This window comes from Eumetopias jubatus, unplaced genomic scaffold (assembly GCF_037043125.1).
Source record: "Eumetopias jubatus isolate StellerSeaLion01/CBP00866 unplaced genomic scaffold, mEumJub1_p1.0 scaffold_8, whole genome shotgun sequence".
In the NCBI taxonomy this organism is placed as follows: domain Eukaryota; kingdom Metazoa; phylum Chordata; class Mammalia; order Carnivora; family Otariidae; genus Eumetopias; species Eumetopias jubatus.
The window spans coordinates 91,196,853-91,224,176 of record NW_028274814.1 but is presented as its reverse complement, the minus strand read 5'-3'; the positions used below and the strand labels follow the sequence as shown (position 1 = coordinate 91,224,176).

Here is a 27,324-nt window from a genome sequence, read left to right as displayed (position 1 = left end):
TCCAATGGACATTTAGCTCTGCAGAATACAACCAGGAGTCCTACATGCTGAGCCTCCTGACATCTGCCTTTACAGAAGTTATGCATTAGAACTTTAAGATTCTTGGAGGATAAAGCTACAAGCGTGTACTATGGACCAAAGTAGAGTAGAGATGACCAAAGATTTGATCATCCAAATCAAAACAAATGCCTTATGACATTGTGGTATGTGGTTGTGGCCCAAGGGCCCAGGAACCAATGCAGATAACACTACTAGGAGGCTGTTTCTAAATGATGCAATCTATGAATCTGACTCCCAAAGGGTCACAATCCCTGGCTTTTGTGTGTGGTGTGTAGGAGGGGTGGGAGGTGGGGATGGCTCCAAAGACTATTTTTCAAGATACACTGGGCCTTTCTCTACCTGTTCTCTCTCTCTTTTTTTTTAAAGATTTTATTTATTTATTTATTTGACAGAGATAGACAGCGAGAGAGGGAACACAAGCAGGGGGAGTGGGAGAGGGAGAAGCAGGCCTCCCACAGAGCAGCGAGCCCGATGCGGAGCTCGATCTCCAAAGGCAGACGCTTAACGACTGAGCCACCCAGGTGCCCCAGAATCTAAGACTTTAAAGATAAAGCCCAGAGCCATGAGCAGTTAGTGATAGCTTTATAAGCTTCCTGATTACATGTTAAATGTACTTATTTTAAATTTTTATTAATGAAATATAATTGACATACGTTATTTTAGTTTCAGGTGTACAACATAGTGATTCAGTAATTCTAGGGGTGCCTGGCTGGCTCAATCAGTAGAGCATGCAACTCTTGATCTTAGGGTTGTGAGTTCGAGTCCCACAGTGGGTGGGGAGCCTACTTAAAAAAAAAATTCTATACATTACACAAAGCTCACCACTATATATGTAGTTACCACAAGCAAAGGAAATGAAAGGAAAAATAAACTATTGGGACTACACTAAAATAAAAAGCTTTTCAAAGGAAACCATCAATGAAATGAAAAGGCAACCTACTAAATGGGAGAAGATATTTGCAAATGATATCTCCAGTAGGGGGTTAATATCCAAGACACATAAAGAACTCATACAGGGGAGCCTGGCTGGTTTAGTCAGTGGAGCATGTGACTCCTGATCTTGGGGTTTTTAGTTCAAGCTGTGTGTTGGGTGTAGAGATTTCTCAAAAAGAAAAAAGAACTCATACAACTCAACACCAAAAAACCCACAACTAATCCAATTAACAAATGGGCAGAAGACCTGAAAAGACATTTTTTCTGAAGAAGACCTACAGATGGCCAATGGTCACAGGGAAAGATGCTCAAGATCACTTACTCATCAGGGAACAGCAAATAAAATCATGAGATACCACCTCCCAGCAGTCAGAATGGCTGGTATCAAAAAGACAAGAAAGAAGTGTTGGCAAGGATGTGGGGAAAAGGAGGGGATCTTCAGGCACTGTTGCTGGGAATGTAAAGTGGTGCAGCCACAGTAGAAAATAGTATGGTGGTTCCTTGAAAAATTAAACATACTTACTTTTAAGTATATTTTCTTAAGTGTTTCAAATGCTTACTAACTTTCCACAAACACATCTACACAGTTTCAAATACAGAGCTTTTCTAGCTTTCTAGCATTTCAAGTTAGATCTTTTCAAAAGCATTTCATTTTTTGTGTTTCTAATAATGTTCCTTTCTGTATTTCAATAACCAACCTCCCTGAATAGAATCTTCTGCTTCAGAATTATAATGAATTTTGCTTTACAGGGGATATATCATTATAACAAGCTTGTAATATATTAACTGCTCTGATCCAAAAAAGGGAGGATTTACTAGCTACGTGCTTCTGAAACGTATATATAGCTTTTTCTTTTAATATAGATACACAGTATTAATAAAATTAAAGAACTTGAGTTTTATAAAACTTATAAGAATTTTTAACAGAGGGGCGCCTGGGTAGCTCAGTCGTTAAGCGTCTGCCTTCAGCTCAGGTCATGATCCCAGCGTCCCGGGATGGAACCCCGCATCGGGCTCCCTGCTCGGCGGGAAGCCTGCTTCTCCCTCTCCCACTCCCCCTGCTTGTGTTCCCTCTCTCGCTGTGTGTCTCTCTCTCTGTGTCAAATAAATAAATAAGATCTTTATTAAAAAAAAAGAATTTTTAACAGAAAAATAACAGCATCCTTAGATACCAATATCTAATTCCCTCATTACACACCATATACATGAGAATAAAAGTTTAATTTTTGTCATAAAAGTTACTAAGACATTTTATAGTGAACTAGTTTGACCATTTACTCATTATTTACAACATATTCAGCTTTAAATAAATTAGTGATACATGACTTACCAAATATTCTTCTGTGCCATACAGAGAAACAAACTGCTCATCATCTTCTAATTCTCTAGCTGCGCCAAAATCTGTGAGTTTGTACACAGACTGCCCATCTTCCCCTATAACACGCATGATATTTCCTGGCTTGATATCGCGGTGTACTATGCCATTCTCTCGGAGATGATTCATTCCACCGACTTATTAAAATAAAACAAAGGAAAGCATAATGTAGGCATCTATGTGCATGCACATCAAATTCATTCCTATTCACTCAATATGTTTTTCCATAAATTGGTCTAAAATCATTTTTACCAAAGAAGGAATAGATGGTATTTATATTTTGTATCTCATGTCTGAGTAACAGAGTTTAAGAGTAAGGATCAATATGGTCTAGGGAAGAGTCCAATCTCTCTTAATTAAGTACTATTAGGAAATGGAACAAAATGGTCTTAAGCATATGACTTCCTGAATTACTTTTAGTTATATACATGTGGGTAATCTGCCTAAACTTAAGAATAATGATTCCTGAGAAATAAGCAATCTTTCACCAGTTTCATATTTCTTTACCATGGTAAAAAATTCCATAAAAAAGTAAACTGGACTCAATACATAAAACAGAAAAAAGGTAATAGAGGCAAAGTGTCAGACTGGCTTCCACAGACTGTATTTCTTACATGCTCAAAGCTATTCTTCAAAGGTCATTTTCCTTTTTTTTTTTTTTTTTAAGGGTAAAGGTGGCTACATTGCTGAAATTAAACTGTTTTGGCTAACTGACAAGCAGTGCCACTGTACGCTAGTATGAAATATTTGACAGCTGACAGATGAATGTCCAAATATAACATATGAAAATAAACTTAGGGGCATCACATTCAATTATGAAAATTCAGAGTTACCAGTATACTTAGGAAGTCATCAATTATCTATAACTTCTACTTGGTTAAACAGGCTGTAGCATATATTATTTCTCTCTCCTCTTATCCTTGCCTAAAGGGTCTCCACACTGCTTCCAGTGTCAAGTTCAAGAATTCCCACTAACCTTATGCCTTCTTTATCACTGGACTTTTCCCATTCCTCAAATACTGATTCATTTCTCGTCAAGAAGATATTATTCCCTTTGGTTGCCATATTCTTTTTTTTTTAAATAGCTTTGAGATAAAATTCATGTATCATAAAATTCAGCCTTTTAAAGTATACAGTTGAGTAGTTTTTAGAAGAGTCAAAGTGTACACCATCACTACTATTTTCAGAACATTTTCATTACGTCAAAAAGAAACCCCATACCCATTAGCAGTCACTTCTCCACTCTGCCATCCCCTCAAACCCCTGGCAATGACTCATCTGCTTTCTGTCTCTATGGATTTGCCTATTCTGAACATTTCATATAAATGAAATCATAAATATTGTGACCTTTGTGTCTGGTTTCCTTCACTTAGCATAATTTTTCAAGGTGCATCCATGTTACGGCATGTATCACCACTTTTTTTTAAAGTAAGCTCTAGGCCCGACTTGTGACCCCAAGATCAAGAGTCACATGCTCTACAGACTAAGTGAGCCAACTGCCCCATTTTCTTTTTCATGAAGGAGCGATATGTCATTGCATGGATAATGGACATTTTGTCTATACATCAGTTGATGGACACTTGGGTTACTTCCATTTTTGGCTATTACGAATACTGGTGTACAAGTTTTTGTGTGGGTATGTTTTTAATTCTTTTAGGTAAATACGTAGCAGTGGAATTGCTAAGTCACACGGTAATTCTATGTTTAATCTTTTGAGGAGCTGCTAAGATTGTTTTCCAAAGTGGCTGTACCTTTTTACGATCCCACCAGCTGTATATGAGGGTCCAACTTCTTCACATCCTTGCCAACACCTGTTTTTGTTTTGTCTTTTTTTAAAATTAATTAATTTATTTAAGAGAGAGAGAGAGCACATGCATGAGTCGGGGGAGGGGCAGGGCGACAGGATCACAAGCAGACTCCCTGCTGAGCAAGGAGCCCAAGACGGGGCTCGATCTCATGACCCTGAGATCATGAGCTAAGCTGAAACCAAGAACTGGACGCTCAACCGAATGAGCCACCCAGGCACCCCTGTTTTATCTTTTCGATTTGGCCATGCTAGTGGGTATGAAGTGGTATCACTTTGTGGTTTTGATTTGCATTTCCCTAATGACAAATCATCTTGAGTAATTTTGTGTGCTTGTGGGCCATATATGTACATCTTCTTTGGAGAAATGTTTATCAAATCATTTGCCTATTTTTATTTTTTCCTTTTGCCTATTTTTAAATTGGGTCATTTGTCTTTTGATTAAGTTGTCAGGATAAAAATTCCTTATCAGATATACGATTTGTAAATATCTTGTCTCATTCTATGGGTTGTCTTTTCACTTACTTGATACTGTCCTCTGAAACACAAAGGTTTTTAATGTTGATGAAGTCCAATTTATCTATTTTTTTCTTTTTGTATGTATACTTTTGGTGTCATATCTAAGAAAGCGCTGCATAAAGGTCTTTGGTTTTGAATATAAAAATAATATATTACTTTTAAAATTTTTATGTCATTAGGGGCACCTGGGTGGCTCAGTCGGTTAAGGGTCAGACTCTTGATTATGGCTTGGGTCTTGATCTTGGGGTCATGAGTTCGAGCCCTGTGTTGGGCTCCATGCTGGGTGCAGAGCCTACTTAAAAAAAAAATTTCTTGGGGCACCTGGATGGTTCAGTTGATTAAGCACCTGCCTTTGGCTCAGGTCATGATCCCGGGGTCCTGGGATTGAGCCCTGCATCGGGCTCCCTACTCAGTGGGGAGTCTGCTTCCCCCCCCATTCCTCCCACCACCTGTGCGCTCTCTCTCTCTCTTTCTGTCTCTCAAATAAATAAAATCTTTTTTTTTTTAAGTTTCTGTTGATTTTTTTTATTTTTTTAAAGATTTTATTTATTTGTTTTACAGGGAGAGACACAGCGAGAGAGGGAACACAAGCAGGGGGAGTGGGAGAGGGAGAAGCAGGCTTCCCGCGGAGCAGGGAGCCCGATGCGGGGCTCGATCCCAGGACCCTGAGATCATGACCCGAGCCGAAGGCAGACGCTTAACGACTGAGCCACCCAGGCGCCCCATAAATAAAATCTTTTAAAAAAAATTCTGTCATTAACTTATATACACCCATATCTATAAAATCAGATAAACAAACGTACCCACATCTCGCAAAACAATTAAAAATTCAGACTCTGGTAGTCCATAGGCATTAGATGGCTCTTCTAAAACAGTGTATAAACTTCCGCATGGACAAAATTCCATAATAAGTACTTTATGTCTTGTTGTTGTCTGGAAAAAAAAAAAATCACTGATTGGGACTCAATATAAAAAATAAGTTTTTATTACATGCTAGTACTTATCTGATTTCACTTAAATGTAGAATATACTACAATAACAAAGGCACTGTGAATTACTTTACCTGGGATTTGTTAAATACGTATTGACTAAACTCATATAACGATTAACATCTAAATTCCCACTGGATTTGTTTTTGAAGATGATCAAACCACAATGAAAGCTGGCTAAATATGAAATAGAAAATCACTGCTATACTGTTATAATGGTTCTTTAAAAATTTCTTTAATTTCTAATACATAATAGTACATTTAGGACATTAATCTTCTAACAGATCTCTTAAAACACTTGAAATTCTTCTCATGACAAGTACTTTTACTTCAGGGAATGGAGTGCTAGCCTTAAAAACAAATGGCAGAATAGCTGAGTGGTCCCTCTCATAGCAAAGTTCTAGTCTGCGGATTTGCATTTGAGTTGCTGATTTGTTTTAAACCTTTTAATGTATCATTGATTGTAAGATACACCATCAATTTAATAACAGCTTTATAGGGAAAAAGAAATACTACCAAATTACATATACACACTGATTATAAGATATATGCCCATTTCAGGAACTTCAAAATGTGATTATGAGTCTTAAAATCCAGTATTCATCTCCAAAAAAAATTTTGTAGTCATCTCCAATTTTTTATCCTTCCTTCCTCTTATAATTTTTTCTGCATATCCCCAAAACAGTTTTATTTCTTTTTGAAGATTTTATTTACTTATTTGAGGGGGAGAGGGAGTGGGGGAAGGTCAGAGGGAGAAGCACAGGGAGGGCACGAGGGGGGGGAGGGTCAGAGAGAGGGAGCACGAGAGGGGGGAGGGTCAGAGGGAGAAGCAGACTCCCTACTGAGCAGGGAGCCCAATGTGGGACTTGATCCTGGGACTCTGGGATTATGATCTGAGCCGAAGGCAGTCACTTAACCAAGTGAGCCACCCAGGCGCCCCCCAAAACAGTTTTATAAACTATTTTATTTATTTTAAAAAAGATTTTATTTATTTATTTGACAGAGAGAGAGGGAGACAGGGAGCACAAGTTGGGGGGAGGGGCAGAGGGAGAAGCAGACTCCTCACTGAGCAGGGAGCCCAACACGGGGCTCGATCCCAGGACCCCGAGATCATGACCCAAGTCGAAGGCAGCCACTTAACTGACTGAGTCACACAGGTGCCCCCTTTTATAAACTATTTTAAATTTCTCTACTATTGAGTAGTTATAAAAAGAGAAAAATACCTTTGACTGTTATTTTTAAATAATGAAATAATATGTTGATTGTTGAAAATTTGGGAAATACTCATAATTCCATCACCCAGAGATAATTATGCTAGCATTTTGGTGCATTTCCCTTCAGTCTTTTTCCTGTATATCAAATCACATAAGAAATACACAGCACTGGGCACCTGGGTGGCTCAGTTGGTTAAGCGACGGCCTTTGGCTCAGGTCATGATCCTGGAGTCCCAGGATTGAGTCCCACATCGGGCTCCCTGCTCGGCAGGTAGTCTGCTTCTCCCTCTGACCCTATCCCCTCTGATGTGCTCTCTCTCTCTCATTCTCTCTCTCAAATAAATACATAAAATCTTAAAAAAAAAAAAAGAAATACACAACACTATTTGCACATGATACTGTATATTCAAGATCATACTGCATATATATATTTATATATTTTATTATGTTATGTTAATCACCATACATTACATCATTAGTTTTTGATGTAGTGTTCCATGATTCATTGTTTGAGTATAACACCCACTGCTCCATGCAGGGCATGCCCTCTTTAATACCCATCACCAGGCTAACCCATCCCCCCACCCCCCTCCCCTCTAGAACCCTCAGTTTGTTTTTCAGAGTCCATTGTCTCTCATGGTTCGTGCATATATATAATCCTCTTTTTCTCACATAACATTATACCTAAGCATATTCCCAGGTGATTAAAACTTTGGTAAATATCTCTTTTCATTACTGCTTAACTACTGTGTAGTGAAGAACAAATTTTACCCCAAGAGAGGTCAGGCTTTTGTCTGCCCTTGGCTACTAAGAGGTGATTACTAGGTATCTGGAGTATCTTGTCTGCTAGAAGTGTCTTTCTTTGAATGGGGGCTTTGGCCACGTAACAGTCTAATGATGTGATTTTTGAGGGAGGTTTTAGGACGTGTATGTCCATCTCAATTTCCAAAAGAAATGAAGACTAAAGGTATTAGCCTGAACCTCTGGAAAGGGCTAAAGACTAAAGGTCAGCCATGTAGGCAGTATGTGATTGAGTCCCAACACAAACTCCAGATACCAAAGGCTCAGGTGAGTTTCTGACGCTGGCAATATTCTGTGCATACTGTCATACATCAATGCCAGGAGGGTACTGTATCTGTGAGGACAAGGAAGATTCATGTTTGGAATCCTCCTATATCTGTCCTATGAATTTCTTCCTTTGACTAGTTCTAATTTGTATCCATTTGCTCTAATAAAACTGTTGAAGTATAGTGCTTTCCTGAGTTCTGTGAGTCATTCAACATTCTATTTTTTTTAAGATCTCATTTATTTAGAGAGAGAGAGAGCGGACAAGCGGGGGGGTGGGGGGGAGAGCCGGCAGAGGAAAAGTGAGAGAATCCCAAAAAGAGTGTGAAGGCCAACGTGGGGCTCAATCCCAGGTCCCTGAGATCATGACATGAGCTGAAATAAAGAGCTGGACACTTAACTGATTGAGCCACCCAGGCGTCCCGAGTCATTCAACGTTCTAGCAAATTATCAAATCTGGGTGCAGTCATGGGGAGCCCCAAATCTGCAGCCAGCAGGTCTGATGTGATGGTAGCCCTAGGGGACTTCTGAACTTGCAGCTAGCGTCTGAATAAGCACAGTCTTGTGGGGACTGTGCTCTTTGTGCAGTATGCCAAGCTCTTCTGCAGCTGGTATTGGAAGTCTTCAACAAACCTGGCGGTCTGGAGGCCTACACTCTTAACCTTGAGCGTAACAAACTGAGTAACTATCCATCACATATTCTAACTTATTTAACCATTCTTTATCATAAACAGGGCAGCAATGAACATCTTTGTGCATAAAACTATAATTTACATTTCTGATTAGCTCCTAAGAAGTACTCACTAAAAATGAAATCACTATTATAAGGAATATAAACTACCAAAGTATTATTCAAAAGGTGTGATTTGATTGATTACTCATGTCTAAAGGGATCAAACTAAATTTCTATTCCATTACTTCTAGATAATTTTCCTAATGACATTCTTCTTTCCCCCCCCGAATTAACATTCTTTTCAGTTTCTCCCTAAAGTCAATTGTATCTTTTACATACTACATTGACATATACAGTATATATTTCATATACTGTATCAATTTCTGGATTCCTAGGATTTTTTTCTTTTACAAAGCCTTCTTTCTATTGCTTGACTTCCTCCTTGTATAATTATGCCAATTTAATTTCACTTAGTTTTTATTTTTAGTAAAAATACTGGTAACCACATTCTTTACTCTTATTTCTTATACTACTTGTTCTGATTCCATGATACTTTATTTCCATTGTTTTATCTCTTCAAGAATCTTTGAGGAAAAAAAAAATCTTTGAGAACAGAATATTTGGTTATATGAGCTCTAATTTTCACCATTTAAAAAACCTCACTGTTTATAAAACAATTTTTTATATTAGGTCATTTCTCCTGGATTGCAATATTTACAATAAATATGACAAGATTAACTAAAGCTTGACTACTTACCTCCTCTTCAATAGCAAATAATTTGACAATATTTTTGTGATTGAGTTTTTTTAACACTTCAAATTCTCTCATTTGAACATCCACTGGACGAAGGAAGCTTATATTATTAAATACTTTGATAGCAAATAAGTCACCAGTTTTCTAAAAAAAAAAAGAGAAAGGTTTTATTTATTTATAATATTATAAAGCAGATTAAAAGGTACTACTGGAACTAGCTATAGCAATCTATCCATCTTATAGAACACCCAAATACTTTTTAAAAATTTTATTATGTTAATCACCATACATTACATCATTAGTTTTTGATGTAGTGTTCCATGATTTATTATTTGCGTATAACACCCAGTGCTCCATTCAGTATGTGCCTTCTTTAGTACCCATCACCAGGCTAACCCATCCCCCCAACCCCCCTCCCCTCTAGAACCCTCAGTTTGTTTCTCAGAGTCCACAGTCTCTCATGGTTTTTCTCCCCCTCTGATTTCCCCTCTTCATTTTTCCCTTCCTACTATCTTTTTTTTTTTTAATGTATAATGTATTATTTGTTTCAGAGGTACAGGTCTATGATTCAACAGTCTTGCACAATACACAACGCTCACCATAGCACATACCCTCCCCAATGTCTATCACCCAGTTACCCCATCCCTCCCACCCCCCACCACTCCAGCAACCCTCAGCTTGTTTCCTGAGATTAAGAATTCCTCGTATCAGTGAGATCCTATGATACATGTCTTTCTCTGATTAACTTATTTCGCTTAGGATAATACCCCCTAGTTCCATCCACATTGTTGCAAATGGCAAGATTTCGGGTTTTTTAATGGTTGCATAATATTCCACTGTATATATACATATATACCACATCTTCTTTATCCATTTATCTGTTGATGGACATCTTGGCTCTTTCCATAATTTGGCTATTGTGGACATTGCTGCTATAAACACTGGGGTGCATGTGCCCCTTTGGATCACTACATTTGTTATCTTTGGGGTAAATACCCAGTAATGCAATTGCTGGGTCAGACGGTAGCTCTATTTTCAACTTTTTGAGGAACCTCCATACTGTTTTCCAGAGTGGCTGCACCAGCTTGCATTCCCACCAACAGTGTAAGAAGGTTCCCCTTTCTCCGCATCCTCGCCAACATCTGTTGTTTCCTGACCTGTTAATTTTGGCCATTCTGACTGGTGTTAGAACACCCAAATATGTTTAAGCATAGGTAACTGTACTAGAGCTATTGATTTCTTTTTAAAGCTAAAATCAGTCAGCTGCTCCAAATTTCTCTCATTGTATGCTTTGGAATGAAGAAAAGGCTATTTTCTTTCATTTTAAAAAGCTTCCAGGGGTGCCTGGCTGGCTTAAGTCAGTAGAGCATGCAACTCTTGATCTCAGGGTCGTGAGTTCAAGCCCCACACTGGGCCTACAGCCTACTTAAAAATAAATAAATACATAAAAGTTAAAAAAAAAAGCTTCCATTATGATACATAAGGCAAAGACAGTCATTTACATATAAGAAGAGCTCTAATAATACCAAACGTGAAAGTAGAATTTGAAGGGTTTCTCCAGGTCTAATAATTTAAAAACTAAACAGGAAAAGAGAGATTGAAAACTATACTCCATATATGAAATTTCATTAAGAAGCTCAAAGTAGGGATGCCTGGGTGGCTCAGTTAGTTAAGCGTCTGCCTTCAACTCAGGTCATGATCCCAGGGTCCTGGGATCGAGACCCATGCTGAGCTCCGTGCTCAGTGGGGAGCCTGCTTCTCCCTCTCCCTTGGCCCTTCCCCCTGCTTGTGCATGCTCTCTCTCTCTGTCAAATAAATAAATCTTAAAAAAAAGAAACACTCCCTAGCTGCAATACTGTGCGTGTAGATGTGTGTATAGATGTGCGTATGGAAGCAGGAGCTGGAGTCGGTTGGGTTTAAGTAGCCTATCCTCATTGGATTGCATCACTGCCGCCTTGGAGATCTTTCTGTGACTTCACCTAGATGACTAGGGCAGATTGTTTCTTTATAGAGCCTTCTCTTTGAGGATCAAAGACATTTCCTTTTCTCTATGGATATACCTGCAGCACCCCACTCTCACTCTCTCATGGCATACTGAAGTAGATTGCACAGAAAATTACAATGCACAGCTGTAGCTGGGAGGGACTCTTAGAGGTACAAATATATGCTTAATTTCAGGTAAATATTACCTTCTTATGGTCTTCATATTAACTTTATTTTTTAAAAAAAGATTTTATTTACTTATTTGACAGAGAGATAGAGAGAGAGCACAAGTAGGCAGAGAGGCAGGCAAAGGGAGAGGGAGAAGCAGGCTCTCCACTTAGCAGGGAGCCTGACGTGGGGCTCGATCCTAGGACCCTGGGATCATGACCCGAGCCAAAGGCAGCCGCTTAACCGACTGAGCCACCCAGGTGCCCCTTTCATATTAACTTTACTTTAAGGCTCTCTTTCAGACTCTCCCACTTCCTTCCAATCATTCTAATTGGCAAGCCTCTCCTTGGTGGTCAGTCCAGATTCTTTGAGTTTAATCTTTCTTTCCCCATAATCCAAGGCTGAACTTCCCTGGAGCAAGTGGAAAGATCACTTCCTCTTTGACTTCAGGGTTCAAGCACCACGTGCCTTAAGATATTTCATGGCTGCCTGTCTGTCAGGATCTCCGTGCTATGCCTGCTTTGATGCCCTCTCCATAGCTTTCCATACAGATTCACTGCTCATAGACATGATCACCTCAGAAGCTCACAATCTTTTTCTCAGTCAGAATCTCATGATCTTTTTCTCACTTCAGAATCTCATGGTCTTTTTTCTTAAAACAATTTAACTGCTTCACAACCACTCTTCAAGATCACTATTTGGAGACCACCATCTCTGTGACGTGATCACACCTCCCTCACTCTTGCCTACTACTCATTTTCAGACAATATGAAAACAGAATAACAACCAAACCACAGTTTAATTATACTGTTTTTCCATTTGTTCAACCAGAGTAAGAACACTGCTAAATCTATACCACCCAACATATACCACCAAGATTTTTCTTAAGGATACTTATTTCCAACTAAATCCAAAAGTAGTTGAATCCTAACAGACGAGCAACTGGGGAAACTCAATGAGAAAGAGATAGATTAAGAAAGTAATATAAAAAGGTTTACTAATATCATGGTTAAAAATCCTTAAATAGTTATTAAGGGCAAGCAGGATTTTTTGGGTATAGTCCTAAACCTTTGAAATTGATGTCACTGAGAACAAACATGATTTCTCAAAATACATCCCTGGGAAGAATATTAGATACTGAATACTAAACTGACTCTTCACAATCTTTTAAGTAAATTCCTATGACTCTCAAATCCTTATTTTAGGCTTTCTGATTATATTGGATAAAATACATTCCCGTTTCCTTTGAAGAAGAACTTCAGGTTATCTTCGGGTGGTCTAATCTGTCCTCATTCATTTATTCCACAAACATTTGCAGAATGCCTACTATATGTAGGAACTTAAATGAAGGACACTTGAGTATCTAAGTAACTATCATTCCATAAGTTTCCAATTTATGTCCCTTCCAATGCCAACCTTGCTACTAAACCCAAAACTCTTTGTGGGAAGGAACTGTACATTATTTGCAGTTATGTTCACTAGACCCATCACAGTGCCTGTCACATACCAAGTGATTATTAAAGTTTGTTAAGTTAACTTGGGTCACAGGAAGATAGACAGTCAGATGTGGTCTCAACGCTAAATCCTGTGTCACCCCCCCCAGTTTCTCTTCTTGGCACAGGGCACAAAACAAAAACAATCTCTAGGAGAGGAATATCCAAAGTTGATCACAATGGACTTGATAAAGGACCCAGCGACCACAAGAAATTGAATCAAGGACTCAGAACCTGTGGACAATCCTAGAATCAGAGTGAAAAAGGCTAAAAGCTGTATGACACTTCTGATTCATTCTCTAGGAACCAGAGACTGTTTACAGTCATCGGCTCTCCCCAGAGGAAACAGCCCAAACAGCCCCTCCCCTCCAAAAGCTTATCTTACTGTTTCGGACAGAACTGACTGGCAATCACAGGCTACAGGAAAACAGGAAGGAAAACATGAAAACTCCTCCTTACTAAAATACTTAAAGCTCTTGCTTCTGAAAATAAGAATTTAAAAGCCCGTGGACATCATTTAGCTCAAAAAAATTCACAGTGCTGAAAAATTAGTGGATTGTTTGCATTATAATTTTTTGTATTATTTTTCCAGCTTCCTTCCCAGAATAGAAACTTTAATGATCTTAAATTTCTTCATTTTAAATTATTTTAATTATCTTTAATTTCATCCTCCAGTATAGAATCTGACAGAAAATCTTTTTGGTTCTTCCTTTTATTCTGTTCTCACTTCCTCTAACAAGTTCTGTTTACCTCATACCTCTTAAGTGTGGGCTCCTTGCTGATGATCTCGTTTTATTCCCCCTCTACCTTGTAGGATGCTGTTTACTGGGACATGAAGCTGTAGTAGAGCAGATGAGAGTCATCTGTGGATTCCCCTCAAACTATACATCTGCCTTCCCATACTTCTCCCTCATCTGCAGCCCACCCCAATGCACGGCCATACGGAACTTCTCTGCTAGTGAGATCATTCCCTACCATAGGAGGAATAAGTTGGGGAAAGATCAAAAGGCACACTTATCTACACTAATCTTCCTAGTCCCTTGTTTAAACCAATCTCCTTTTTTTCTCCACACCCAACACCTAACCTCTGCCACCATTAGGTAGATGTCACTAACTCTGACACAAGCTATACATGAACCACAAAAACAGGAACTCTCTTTAGACAGTATAAGCAAAAACATCAAGTCTCACATTTTAGTACAAGTGTGCTTCTCAAAAGAAAACACATACAGTGATAAAAAACCCTCACAGTTTTCTCTGAACCAACCTTATGCCTTCCTCGAAAGACATTTGCAGTAGCTCCTTGGCCTAAAATATCAGATAAAAGCCACAGATGATTAGAAGTGCTCTGCATCTCGGCTTGGTCAGGAGATCTTCTTGTTAAACTAAGAGAGAAGAAAAAATCTGCATGTTTGTTTTAAGGGAACAATACATTTAAGGAACAAATGTTAGCTATTTTTAGTCTCCAGTAAGATCACCACTTAGTTATTGCTAAATTGAAGTGTACAGTCTAACGTAAAAATCTCTATTTCCAACAATATTAAAGACTAAAATGCCATGTGGGCTCTGAAAAAACATTAACCAATGACATCTTCTAACTCACTTTAACTCACTTACCACAGGGCTGCAGAAATATCTATTTCCTTTCTAATTTTATCTTTCTTAGTGAGAGTGATATGGACCACTTCTTCAAATGTTTTGAAAGATTAGTCAAGGATGAATTTTAAAGTGTCTTAAAGTAATAATGTAAAATATAACAGAAATATAGAAAAGAATTACCTTGTTTCTTTAAGGGCAGGGCTACACTAATGAAAACAATGGCATAACATTTCCATAAGGTAAAATTTTATCTGCACAGTTTCCAACAAACATAATGGAAAGGTGCAAAATTTTTTATTCCTGAAAGGTTACTAACTCTTCCTAAATTAAAAGATAAATTGTCCAATCTCCAAGTATATAAATATATGCATATTAAGTGTATATTACCAAGTCTTTAAAAACAAGCAAGCGGAGGCTATTATGTCTTAAGTAAAATCTCTGTACCTTCTGCTCAATTTTCCTGTAATCCTAAAATTGCTCTAAAAAATAAAGTCAATTTAAGAAAAAAGCATCACCACTACCCAGCCTTCTCCTTTAATACTGAAAAGTTGTATCACTATAAAGATGTTAAAAATACTTGAGCTCCATGTTGGAATAAAAATCTCACCATGCCACCTTAAACCTGCTGTAATATCAGATCAAAACAGATCCTGATATCCCTTTATAGTTCATTAGAACAGATAAGGTATTCAGTGATGCATTAATGACTACACTATTCCAAGAAGGATTAGGAACATAAAGAACGGCCAATTTTCAACAATCTTACATACTAAGATATACAATTTTACCACCCATCTAGTTTAGATAAGGAATGTTATCCACAGAAATTTATTGGAAATAAGCAATAAAAATAAGATCCACTTTTGACAAGTAAGGAATACACATCTGTCAGATGAGGTTAGTAATAATAAACTTCTCAACTATCTTTTCAATATTTTCAAATTATTTTTCAAGAATGAAAAACCTTCCCTAATTACTGTAACTGAGCTAACTATAAATGTAAAATAGTGTCATTAGGTACCCACACGTATCTAGTGAATAATATATAAGCACATTTATCAGCTAAGATACCTGCTTTCTATATGAAGATATAAGCCTAATTTCACAATGATGAGGGGGAAACGTCTGACACTATCTTCCAATAAACCCATAATAACAGCATGCTAAAACATGACTCAGCACATCCACAAGGTGTTTGCTTTATAAATCTTCACCAAATTTTGATACACTATAGGCAGGCACTCAACAAGTATGTTACTAGTGACTGCCTTAAGCCTACTTCCTCATACTGTCCAAAACGAAAGTTACTATTTGTCCACAGATGAAAACAGGTTTGATGACAGGCATATGCACAAAGTTCAAGGATTTCCAAACTTCACCACTATGTTAATAATTCAGTGTTCTAGAGTGAAAAAAGTGGGTCTTCGGTTCTGCACTGGACAATTAACGGGTAGAACTTGTTTTGAGACCACCTACTGAAAATACCTGGGAAACACACTGAAAGATAAACCCGTAAGCCATTTCCCAAAGGAAATGTTTGGGAATTCACATTATATATATGTGTGTATACTAATAGACGTCCTCTGCTTCCAGCCTCCGATCAATCCCCGCCGTTGTCATCACTAAAACCCTAACGAAACGTCTCTTCAATCATCTGAAAAATCGAACCATTTAAACACTGCCGATCGTGTCAACGCTCATAAAGAGGGGTAGAAAGCGGTCAAACTCTAAGAAAAAGGGGGAATCCGTCTCTCCGGGGCGGCCAGGGCCCATACCCGGTAACGGGCACGTCCTCTTTCTTCGTGCCCAACGTCGCTATACGCTGACCCGGGAGGGCCCCGGTCACAGGGCCGCCCAGGGGGGCGAGGAGTAGAGATGGAAGGGACCGGGGCCGCGCGACCATTCCACCGGGTTTCGGACACCCCAGACCCCCGGGAGGCGGCGTCCACCCAGCCAAGGTCCGGGCAGGGCTCGGCCTGGGGTAGTGCTGGGCTTCTTGGGTCGCCCGCCCCGCCCCCGCTCTGACTCAGCATCCCAATTTCCCACAGGGGTCGGAAGCGCTCCTCGCCGGCCCCTGCCGGCTTCGCCGCCCGTGCCCCGCGCAGCTCGGCCCCTCCGCCCGCGCTGCCCCACTTACAGCGCCTGGTCTCCGTCGCACTACCTCCAGCGGGCTCCCGCGGCCTCCTTGAGCCCCGGGACACTTCCGGCTTCGCGAGCCCTGGCCGGGGGCCACGTGACCGACGGCCGGCGCGCGCGGGTGCGCCTGCGCACGCCCGCCGGACCAGCCTCGGCCTCCGCCTCCTATCCTGCCCGCCCGGCTAGTGCGGCGGCTGGCTTCCCGGTTCTCTGTGTCGGGGGGGCGGGGAGACTGGGGGCTGTCTGGAGTCTGACCCGGTCCACACCCTCTGCCTGTCCCTGCCTCACTCTAAGCGTGAAGCTAGGGAGCCCTGCGCAGTGAGCAGTTTCGGATTCCCAGAACTGCAAATCCCGCCCCGTCCTCGACAGCCAACGACAGGGTGCGGCGTACGATGATAGTGGGGAAGACAGACATTGAACTCCTGATTGCAAACATTCTAATAGTCTCAGGTGTGCAGAATGCTGGACACGTGCGAGGCTGTCACTGGGGAATATCAAAGTCTGGAGGGATAGATCTGTAACTGTTTTAAAGGCTGTGTTGGCTGCAGTGGAGTCCCATGATCGCCTCAGAATAATCCAGACGTGGAATTCTTAATGTAAATAAGCTCATTTAATTCCTTTTTATTTATTTTTTGGCGTTGTGGAGTGAGGAAGTCAGGAGTGAAAGTTGTCTTAATTCCCTCTTTCCACGGTATTTTGGAAAATGGCACTATTGGAGAACCTGACTGAAATCAGGTGCTGAAATATTCGTGCCGCCGAGATCTCAAGCAGCTGCTCCTAGAGTGATCCCTTCTGCCCACGAACTGCACTGCAGCCTTTCTCAACAAAGTGAGAGGTCACATAGTGAGAGGTCACAGACTGGCTGATTCAGGGCTAAACTTACAGACGAAGAGGAAGAATTCTTCCTAGTTGAGAACTACAGCGACCAGGAATGAGATAGAAAACCAGAGGCTTTTGAATGGAACAGATCTGGAGTTGCAGTCCCAACTCTCCCCACCAAATACTGACTCTAAGCACGTCCACCTCCCCCCCCCCCCCGCCAAAGTCTGTTATGTCCTATGCACAATGGAGATAACAAGTCCACAGTAATGCGTTGTTACAAAGGAAGTTATTTTATTAGACTTTGAACAATGTTTAAATGGAACCATTTAATTAACCAATGTTAGATGGAACCATTCTAACAACAAATCTATTTACTGCTTACAATTCCAACCAATTTCAATCCTGTTATCTAATGCCAAGGAGGGGACCTGTCCAGGTAACAGTTAAGACTTACAGCTCGAAAGTTTTATGGGAGAAAATGTAATTAGCTGACCCAAAGGCCTTGATTCACATATTTACCACTGAAATACCAGGTATTTTCTTAAAGATAGAGCTGCTTGTGAACCAATTAACATTTAAGACTTTAAATAAACTCTTTGGCACAGAACTAGACCAGGCATTATAAAACCCTTGTTGTTCCATAGTCAAATCACACAAATCCCTGTCTTTTGCCTCAGTGACCTCACCTGTCAAGAGGTGAGAGTCACTCTTGTGACAATTATTTGGGTGCTTGTTTTTGGAAACTAAACACAAGTAAGTAATTCATGATGAAGCAGAGTTTCCTAATTGCTATGGTACTCTCTAAATAAAGTGCTCTGGGTAACTTCAGGGAAAGATGGGAATTATACATGACCATAGAACATGAAGTATCTTCTATTGCAGACTTAATTTCCATGTCTTGTTTTCTCTTGGCTCTGAACATACATGAATTTTTTTTTAAAGATTTTATTTATTTGACAGAGAGAGGGAGACAGTGAGAGAGGGAACACAAGCAGAGAGAGTGGGAGAGGGAGAAGCAGGCTTCCCGCTGAGCAGGGAACCCAACGCGGGGCTCGATCCCAGGATCTCGGGATCATGACCTGAGCCAAAGGCAGACGCTTAACGACTGAGCCACCCAGGCGCCCCATACACGAATCTCTTGAAGGGCTTTAAACAGGGAAAAAGGAGGGGTCATCTACATATACAGAACTAATAGTACAGTGACCATAGCTAGTAAGAAGCCTTCATGCCACCGGTACTACAGTAAGCTACATGCTTAAAAACTTGGGTGAAGTAGCTACCATTATTTCCCCATTTTACAGATGTGGAAATGGGTATGGAGAAGTTACTTAACTTAAATTTCTTAAAGCCAGTGACTAGCAGAACTGTTATCTGAACCTTCTTAAATCTGCAGCCTGTCTTAGCTCTTAGGCACTATGCTGACTTGCTAGTATACTTTGAAAAAAAAGTGCTATTGCACTAGATGCAATGATCTTTCCCACTGTACAGAGAAACTTACCAATGAAACACTCAAACTTTCACATACCCATTTTATTTTTCTTTAGAGAGAGAACACTTGTGAGCAAGCAGGGGTGGGGGGTGAGGGAGAGGGAGAGAGAATCTTAAGCAGGCTCTACACTTAGCGCAGAGCCTCACGTGGAACTCGATCCCACCACCCTGAGATCATGACCTGAGCCGAAATCAAAGAGTAAGATGCTTAACCAACTGAACCACCCAGGTATTTTTTTTTTTTTTTAAGTAAGCTCTATGGGGGTGCCTGGGTGGCTCAGGTCATGATCTCAGCGTCCTGGGATCCAGCCCCATATCAGGCCCTGTGCTCAGCAGGGTCTGCTTGTCCCTCTCCCGCTGCCCCTCCCCCTGCTCATGCTCTCTCTCAAATAAAAATCTAAAAAAAAAAAAGTAAGCTCTATGCCCAAGGTGGGGCTTGAACTCATGACCCTGAGATCAAGAGTCCTATGCTCTATTCAACGGAGCCAGCTAGGTCCCCCTCACCTCTTCTTAACATTTTTATTTAAGCATAATATACATTTCACCCATCTTTTTTTTTTTTTTTTAACAACTAACCATTAGTTCAGTACTTTTTTTCTATGATGTAAGGAAAATGTTTAAAATTACTACTGGAATTAACACCAGAAAAGATTTATGTATATAATTTAGAATAGTTTTAGGGAGTTTAAATAGACCACTGAAGCCCATCATGAAACCTTTAGGGGAACCACATGGGCCAAAGGTTAAAAAAAAAAAAGCCCTCCCCTAAAATCTTACTTGAGCTTTTAGAATTTAAACTTAAATGACTGTAGTAATTTCTTTCTTTCTTCCTTCTTCTTTCTTAATTCAATTAACATAGAATGCATTGTTTCAGGGGCATAGGTCTGTGATTCATATCTTATACAGTATCCAGTGCTCATTACAACACATACCCTCCCCAATGATTGTAGCAATTTAATTCTGCTGTTCAGTTTATCCCTCCTCTCTTAATTTCTTATATACTTACTGATACTATTATTTTTCCTCTTGCTTTTCTTGTAGAGTTGTGAATAAAAATGGGGAAAAGTACTTCTAGTAACTAAATGGGCAGCTACTTGTAAGCATCATTAACACATAGGTATAGTGTCCTAAGTAAATCCAATAAAAGAGGGAAAAAGTGGATTTTAAATTCTAACACTAGATTGAAATAGGCTTTTTTAAAAAGAACTGAAGAGAACTAAGTTGCATGTAACCTTTTGGGAGCATAGATAAATCATCTATAAGCTTCTATGTGCAATTCTTTAAATGGGAAATTAGGGAGAGATGAGAAAATAAAACTATTTATAATAATGCCAAAAAAAACTTAGATTTCACTACGTAAAATTTATTTTTATTTTTTTATAAAAAGTGTATAACACTGGTACCTACTCTTAAATCAGTTAATTTATGAAACCATTCTCTTTTGTAGAACACACATTGGCATCGAAAACAGTTTAAAGAAATGTAATGGCTATCTACAAAAAATTAGTTTTGATTTATTATATTCCCTCCATATTTTGAGACGGCACATGTAAAAGAAAATTAAAATTTTCCAACATTTTATATTTAGCAATTGAAAAAAAGTACACTGTTTTCCTGCTATGGTCTTTATAAAGGATTTAACGTTTCAAGTAAAAAAAAAAAGGTACTAGGATAACCGTGCTGTATCTTTTAACAGCATTTTTATATAGAACAGTTTGAACTGGCATGCAAGCAACTTCTTTTGTTGTCACATACCTGTATTCAGAGAAAATTACACCCATTTTACAGAAAAATCCCAATACATATACTGCAATAAGCTTAAAGCAATGTTAAAAAAAACCAGTGTGAATGGCACACAAAACTGCTTCTTTATAAATTAACTGGAATTCCTGATCATAAAGTAGGCACAGGGAGATCCAGTCCTTAGGGCTTTGCTCTCTGGAAGAATACCTGTAAATAAAATATTAGTACAATTAGTACTGATGTCAAAAGATATCACCTTTTACCTGAAGAATGGCTCTAAGTCAGTAAGTGCTAGTCACTCTTTTTTAAAATATAATCAGTATTTAGAACATTTCACATATTACATAAATCCACACATGGTTCAAGAACTTTCTTTTCTGGACAATTTAATCAAACCTAGAGATAACTTATGTTGACATTAGTTGGGAAACTAGTGAAAATATGGTTATTAACTCTAATGTGATGAGAATTCAAGTGGTTAGAGGAAAACATGCTCTTTATACCTTTTCTGATTGGCACACTGTCACAGCTAATATTGGGAAATTAAATTTTGAGGAAGAAATAAATCAAAGCTAAAGCTAGCAGCTGTTATCCCTTAAGGAATTTACTATTTGATTATAAAAAAAATACTTGCAATTCAACATTTGAGACTATGAATGAATAGGCTAGAGGTTGTGCTGGTGACTGGTCCAATATTGCATACTACCCTCCACAGTTAGGTAAATGGTTTTTTTTTTTTTTTTAAGTAAAGATTTTATTTTTAAGTAATTTCTGCACCCAATGTGGGGCAGCACGAACTCACGAATCTGAATTAAGCCAGCCAGGTGCCCCCATAGTTAGGTACATATTAAGTGAGCACTAGAAAATCTACTGGCCATAAACTCATGAAGGACTGTATTCATCATTGTATCCCCAGCACCTAGTAGATCAGGCATTCATTTAACAAACTATTAACTAAGTGAAGAGAAGAATGATCACTATATGAGCAAACAAAGCCTTAAAAGAGACCATGCTTGAGGCAAACCGAAAAGAATGGGTCGAATTCATAAAAGAAGAGGGTTGCTAATAAAGCAGAATTTTTGAAGAACAGCAAGAATAGCAAAGACTTCCAGCAAGAGAAACCAGAGACGGTCTGAGATCAGAATGTGGGAGAAAAAAAAAAAAAGCCCTGAATGTCAAACTAAGAAACATGAACTTATTTTTAGCCAACAATATAGGTTTATGAAGAGTATAAGGGGAATGAATTTCAGAGGACTGTTCAGGGTTCTCAAACAGCTCAGCTTGGCTACAAGAGAAGGAATATTGGCCTGAGAACCCAAATCCACACCAGAGTAGCAGCAGTGGAGACAGAGAGGAAGTTGAGAGTGAGAAGAGAATCTGCAAGATCTAAGGATCAATCACGTCTAAAAAGAGTAGGCACAAAAGAAGGAACTTCACTTTTCCCAACAAGAAGAGTGCTATCCTGGACATAATGCTTGCACTGAAAAAAAGTTGGGCTTGGAGGAAGACTTTTTATAAATGCAGTTGGATGAATTACTATGTTTGGAGCACGAGCCTGCTACACTGTACCTGGATCTGCTGTTACAGATACCTTTAAGAGTTACAATTTTTGTGAGTCCTTTCACCCAGTTGGATCAGTTATTAAGCAGACTGTTACCTACATAGGCACTTTGCTTTTATAGGAAAATGGGAGTGGGGAGGGTTCCCAATGATAAACAGTAACTTCTAATATTCTTCTCACAAACTCCCTTCAGTTTAAGCTGACAAACTAGTACTCAGGGGAAAAAACTGACAAGGAAAGTTGTTATAGAAGCAAAGTCAAAGGATGAAACACTTATTTCCTCAGCAAAGGCCCTGCCTTATGAATTTTATTGAATGCCTTGGACAAAAGAACCAGGTAGTCATTCATTAAGTCACTTGCTACCAAGATATTTAGCATAGTGTTTTGTCCTCAGATTTGTTGAATGAAGTTGTAATAGAAACAAAGAACAGTTCTTTATCTTGTCACACTGCAATTTTATTTCCAGAACACAAGCTCTTTACAGGCAAGAAAAGTAACTTGTATGGTTATCTGCAGCAATTAGCATAGTACCTGTTACATACAAAGCCATCATGGAGTAATGAATGACTGGCTGGGTCATTCATTACTGGGTAAGAGCAAGATTTTAAATTGTAAATATGAATACCAAATAAACACTTGGTACTTCTTGTCAACTCTGAGAGTTTTTAAAACAATTCACTGAATTTATGGGGCGCCTGGGTGGCTCAGTCTTGGTTTCGGCTCAGGTCAGGGTCTCAGGGCTGTGAGATCAACCCTGCATCAGGCTCCACACTCAGTGTGGAGCTGGTGAAGATTTTTTCCCCTCCCACTCTGCTCCTCCCCCCTGTGCTCTCTCTCTCTTAAATAAATAATAAAATCTTTAAAAGAAAAAAATTCAATTTACGAATGTAAAAAGAGCCTTGACTGCCAAATCTGAGGATTCTTTCTTCAGAAGTTTCAAAAATAGGATATAACCAAGTAATTCATACTTCCGTTTTCATATTTTTAGCTCCTTTCTTTCAATTCAATATGGGCACATGTTCTTAAACATTACTTGTCTCAATCCTGTAGTTCCTATTTAATTATATCACAAACTGTAAAAGGAAACTGGCATTTTCATAGTATGTTCAAGCATGTACACACTGTGCTTATCTCACTTTTTATGATCTTTTCTAAGAACTCAGTTGAAAGGGGCTTTATAGAAAACTCTGAAGTATAACATCTAAAACTATAGATTTTTTAGAAGCAGGTTTTAGAAGATATCCCCAAATAAGTAATAATTGGTAAGACTACAGTATGACATAGTATCCTGTAATATGTGTTCTCTCTCTGCTCTAAAATATTACCTAGTTGTACGAAGATATGTAAGTTTTCCAAATACCTACCTTTAAGTAATTTTTAAAAACTTTAGCATCAGGCTGCTGAAGCGCTTGACAAAACTCCTGAGGGGCCAAGATAGGAGGAAAGAGAATGAATCTAATTGTATTAAATTCACGGTAATTCAAATCCACAGTTTTCTTTTTTGAATTATGTTTAAAAAAACCCCATATAACTGACCACCTTAACCACCATTTTTGTATGTACGGTGCATTACCATTAACTATATGATCTGTTGTGCAACAGATCTCTAGAACTTTTCATCTTGTAAAATTGGAACTATACCCATTGAACATCAATTCCCCCATTTCCCTTCCCCAACACCCCTGGCCACCACCATTCTACTTTCTGTTCCTAAGGGTTGGACTACTTTAGATACTTCATATAGGTGGAGTTATGCAGCATTTCTCTTTTTGTGACTGGCTTATTTCACTTAGCATAATGTCCTCAAGGTTCATTCATGTTGTACATGTGACAGGATGTCCTTTAAGGTTGAATAATATCCCACTGTATGTATATACTACATCTTACTTATCCATTCATCTGTCAAAAGACATTTAAGTTGCTTTAAATCTACAGTAGTAGTATGATGACTTATCAAAGTCACCTAGAACAGTTCCTCACCAAAAAAAGTTCTATGGCATTTTCAAATGTAATACTTGTCAGATATAGACTGCTTTCACTTTTGAGAACATGGCTCTCCTAAACAAGGTTGACTCACGCCTGAGAAGGGAGAATGGGACAAAAACTACATTGCTCTGACTGTTCTCACCTAGTAAGAGTGGTAACTGAGCAGAGCTTGACCAAAAGAAAAAGAGGTTAAGTCTCTCTAACAGAATTCTGCAAAGTGTTGTCAGAAGGCATATGAAAAAGGGAAAACTGGGGATGCTTATTTTTTATAATCAAATTATTAGACAGAAATATAATTTTGCTTTACTTAGCAATCTGGTATATTTCTATTTTTGATGGGCATTAAGCTCATGTAATTAGTAACTTACTGCTTTCATTAAAACATTACTTATGTAACAAATTAAAGCTGAGAAAATCCATTAATACCTTTAAAGTTAAAGATGGTATGTCATGAAATAAGAGATCATAAATTCATTAAAAATGAGTTTTATGATCACTCTTATGCAAGATCTATCCTAGTTTTCATCCAATTTTTTCAATGTCTCTCATAAAATAGCATTATAAAAACTTTTTTAAAACACTGTTGGTGAAGAAACAATTCTTAGAATCTGATGGAGAGATTTGTAATCAAAACTTTAAGGGGTGGGGCGCCTGGGTGGCTCAGATGGTTAAGCGTCTGCCTTCGGCTCAGGTCATGATCCCAGGGTCCTGGGATCGAGTCCTGCATCAGGCTCCCTGCTCCTTGGGAGCCTGCTTCTCCCTCTGCTTCTCTCTCTCTCTCTCTCTCTCTCTCTGTCTCTCATGAATAAATAAATAAAAAAAGTTAAAAAAAAAAAGTAACATGGAAACCTTGATTTAAAAAAAAAAAACTTTTAAGGGGTGCCTGGGTGGTTCAGTCGTTAAGTGTCTGCCTTAGGCTAGGTCATGATCCCAGGGTCCTGAGATTGAGCCCTCCATTGGGCTCCCCCTACTTGTGCTTGTTCTCTGTCAAATAAATAAAATCTTAAAATAACAACAACAACAAAACATCTCTGATATCTCAATTAGATCTATGTGCTATTGGACAAGTCTGGGTAACTACACACCAAGAAAATCACTGAATGCCATTAAAAAAATTACTCTGCAATAGTGTAAAATGTAACATCGGTTTCCAGATACTTCACAACATAGTTTCAGATTTAAAAAATAAGCATTGATAAGCTTGGCATATGTAAAATAAACTACCTAGCACCAATCTTCACAGGTTTGTGTGTTGTGGTGCCCTTTGGCAGTCTGGGGGAGCCTACTGGACTCCTTTTAGAATTTTTTTTTAAAACTATTGTTATTGGGGTGCCTGGGTGGCTCCGTTGTTAAGCGTCTGCCTTTGGCTCGGGTCATGGTCCCAGGGTCCTGGGATCGAGCCCCGCATCAGGCTCCCTGCTCGGCGGAAAGCCTGCTTCTTAACTCATCCACTCCTCACAGTAACTCCATTTTTCAGATGGGGGAACTCAGGCTCAGAGAGATTAAGTAACCTGCTCAATTTACCAGAAATTTACCAGAGCCAGGCCTCAAACCAAAGCAGTCCGGCTCCAGACTATATATTTTTTTTTCCTAAGATTTTAATTATTAGATTTAAAGATTTAAATCTGAAACTATGTTATGAAGTATCTGGAAAGCGATCTCCCTGCTTGTGTTCCCTGTCTCGCTGTGTCTGTGTCAAATAAATAATTAAATCTTTAATTATCTTTCTCCCTCTCCCACTTCCCCTGCTTGTGTTCACTGTCTCTCTCTCTCTGTCAAATAAATAAATAAAATATTAAAAAAAATCTATTATTATTATTTTAAAGATTTTACTTATTTGAGAGAAAGAGAGAGAGCAGGGTGAGAGGCAGAGGGAGAAGCAGTGGCATATGTAAAATAAACTACCTAGCACCAATCTTCACAGGTTGTGTGTTGTGGTGCCCTTTGGCAGTCTGGGGGAGCCTACTGGACTCCCTCCCGAGGAGGGAGCCCAATGCGGGGCTGGATCCCAGGACCCTGAGATCACGACCAGAACTGAAGGCAGATGCCCAACTGACTGAGCCACCGAGGCACCTCCATTTTTAAAAATTTATAATACACGGGATTACAAAGAAAACTAATTATAATGGCTTACGGTTATCAAAAAATATTTTTGATATGTGCTAGAATAATAAGACTTACTGACTTGGATAACAAGGTCTAGTGGTGTATCTTAAGAACTCACAATTTCAGTATCTTGAAGTATAAACAATATTGTGAGATCCCTGAAATAACTAATGTGACACAAAAACATCTGTGATTTCTACTGGTGACAAAGTCTCAGGCAATGCGAATGCTACTGTGCTTTGTGATTTGTCACGCACATAATGGTAGGAAATTAAATTTTTGGTTAAAGGTTAGTGAAAATAAAAATGTAATTTTCTCCCATTCAATTTCATATACCCCTGAAGTTTGAACTCTGTGATCCTGTATATAGTAAAACATCAAGTTGAATGCAGTTTAACTTTTTCTTTTTTTTTTTTTTCAGTTTAACTTTGTTGAATCAAAATTTAGATTGAACTACATAGTCCTATTTCTTTAATTAAATTAAGAAAAATATCTGCTCTGACAGCTCTTACCTGAATTATTTCTGGAGCTACTTGCAAGGAAGGCAGGTATTCCTGTTGAAGATACTGAACACATTCTGGGCCCTGAAAATCAAAAGATAATTATAACTGAATTATTTTCTTGATATTAATAATGCATAAAAAGAAATTAGAATGACACATGTATACATCAAACACAATATGGTATTGTGATTAAGAATTAGTCTGGAGGGGCGCCTGGGTGGCTCAGTCGTAAAGCGTCTGCCTTCGGCTCAGGTCATGATCACAGGGTCCTGGGATTGAGCCCTGTATTGGGCTCCCTGCTCGGTGGGAGGCCTGCTTCTCCCTCTCCCTGTCGCTCTCCCTGCTTGTGT

General features: G+C 39.0%; 2 protein-coding genes across 4 annotated transcripts in view; both read right to left on the bottom strand.

The window, feature by feature from the left end:
* The window catches only part of TBK1 (TANK binding kinase 1), a 40,319-nt gene extending 23,445 nt beyond the window's left edge, over positions 1–16,874 (bottom strand). Inside the window, exons 1-5 of one of the 2 annotated variants that reach the window (XM_028110852.2) lie at positions 16,767–16,874; positions 14,298–14,415; positions 9,390–9,530; positions 5,495–5,624; positions 2,324–2,505 (exon numbers count right to left, since the gene is read on the bottom strand). In XM_028110852.2, coding sequence (XP_027966653.1) covers positions 2,324–2,505; positions 5,495–5,624; positions 9,390–9,530; positions 14,298–14,384 — 540 coding nt within the window. In that variant the 5' untranslated portion in view covers positions 14,385–14,415; positions 16,767–16,874. Of the gene's footprint in view, positions 1–2,323; positions 2,506–3,344; positions 4,776–5,494; positions 5,625–9,389; positions 9,531–14,297; positions 14,416–16,766 lie in introns of those variants that run through there. The other variant, XM_028110853.2, reaches the window with a different exon arrangement.
* A 980-nt stretch (positions 16,875–17,854) lies between these two features.
* XPOT (exportin for tRNA) overlaps positions 17,855–27,324 on the bottom strand; it is a 46,197-nt gene continuing 36,727 nt past the window's right edge. For both annotated transcript variants that reach the window (XM_028110833.2, XM_028110834.2), the window contains exons 23-25: positions 26,984–27,055; positions 23,744–23,800; positions 17,855–21,025 (exon numbers count right to left, since the gene is read on the bottom strand). In XM_028110833.2, the coding sequence (XP_027966634.1) occupies positions 20,999–21,025; positions 23,744–23,800; positions 26,984–27,055 (156 nt within the window). In that variant the 3' untranslated portion in view covers positions 17,855–20,998. The remainder of the gene's footprint in view (positions 21,026–23,743; positions 23,801–26,983; positions 27,056–27,324) is intronic.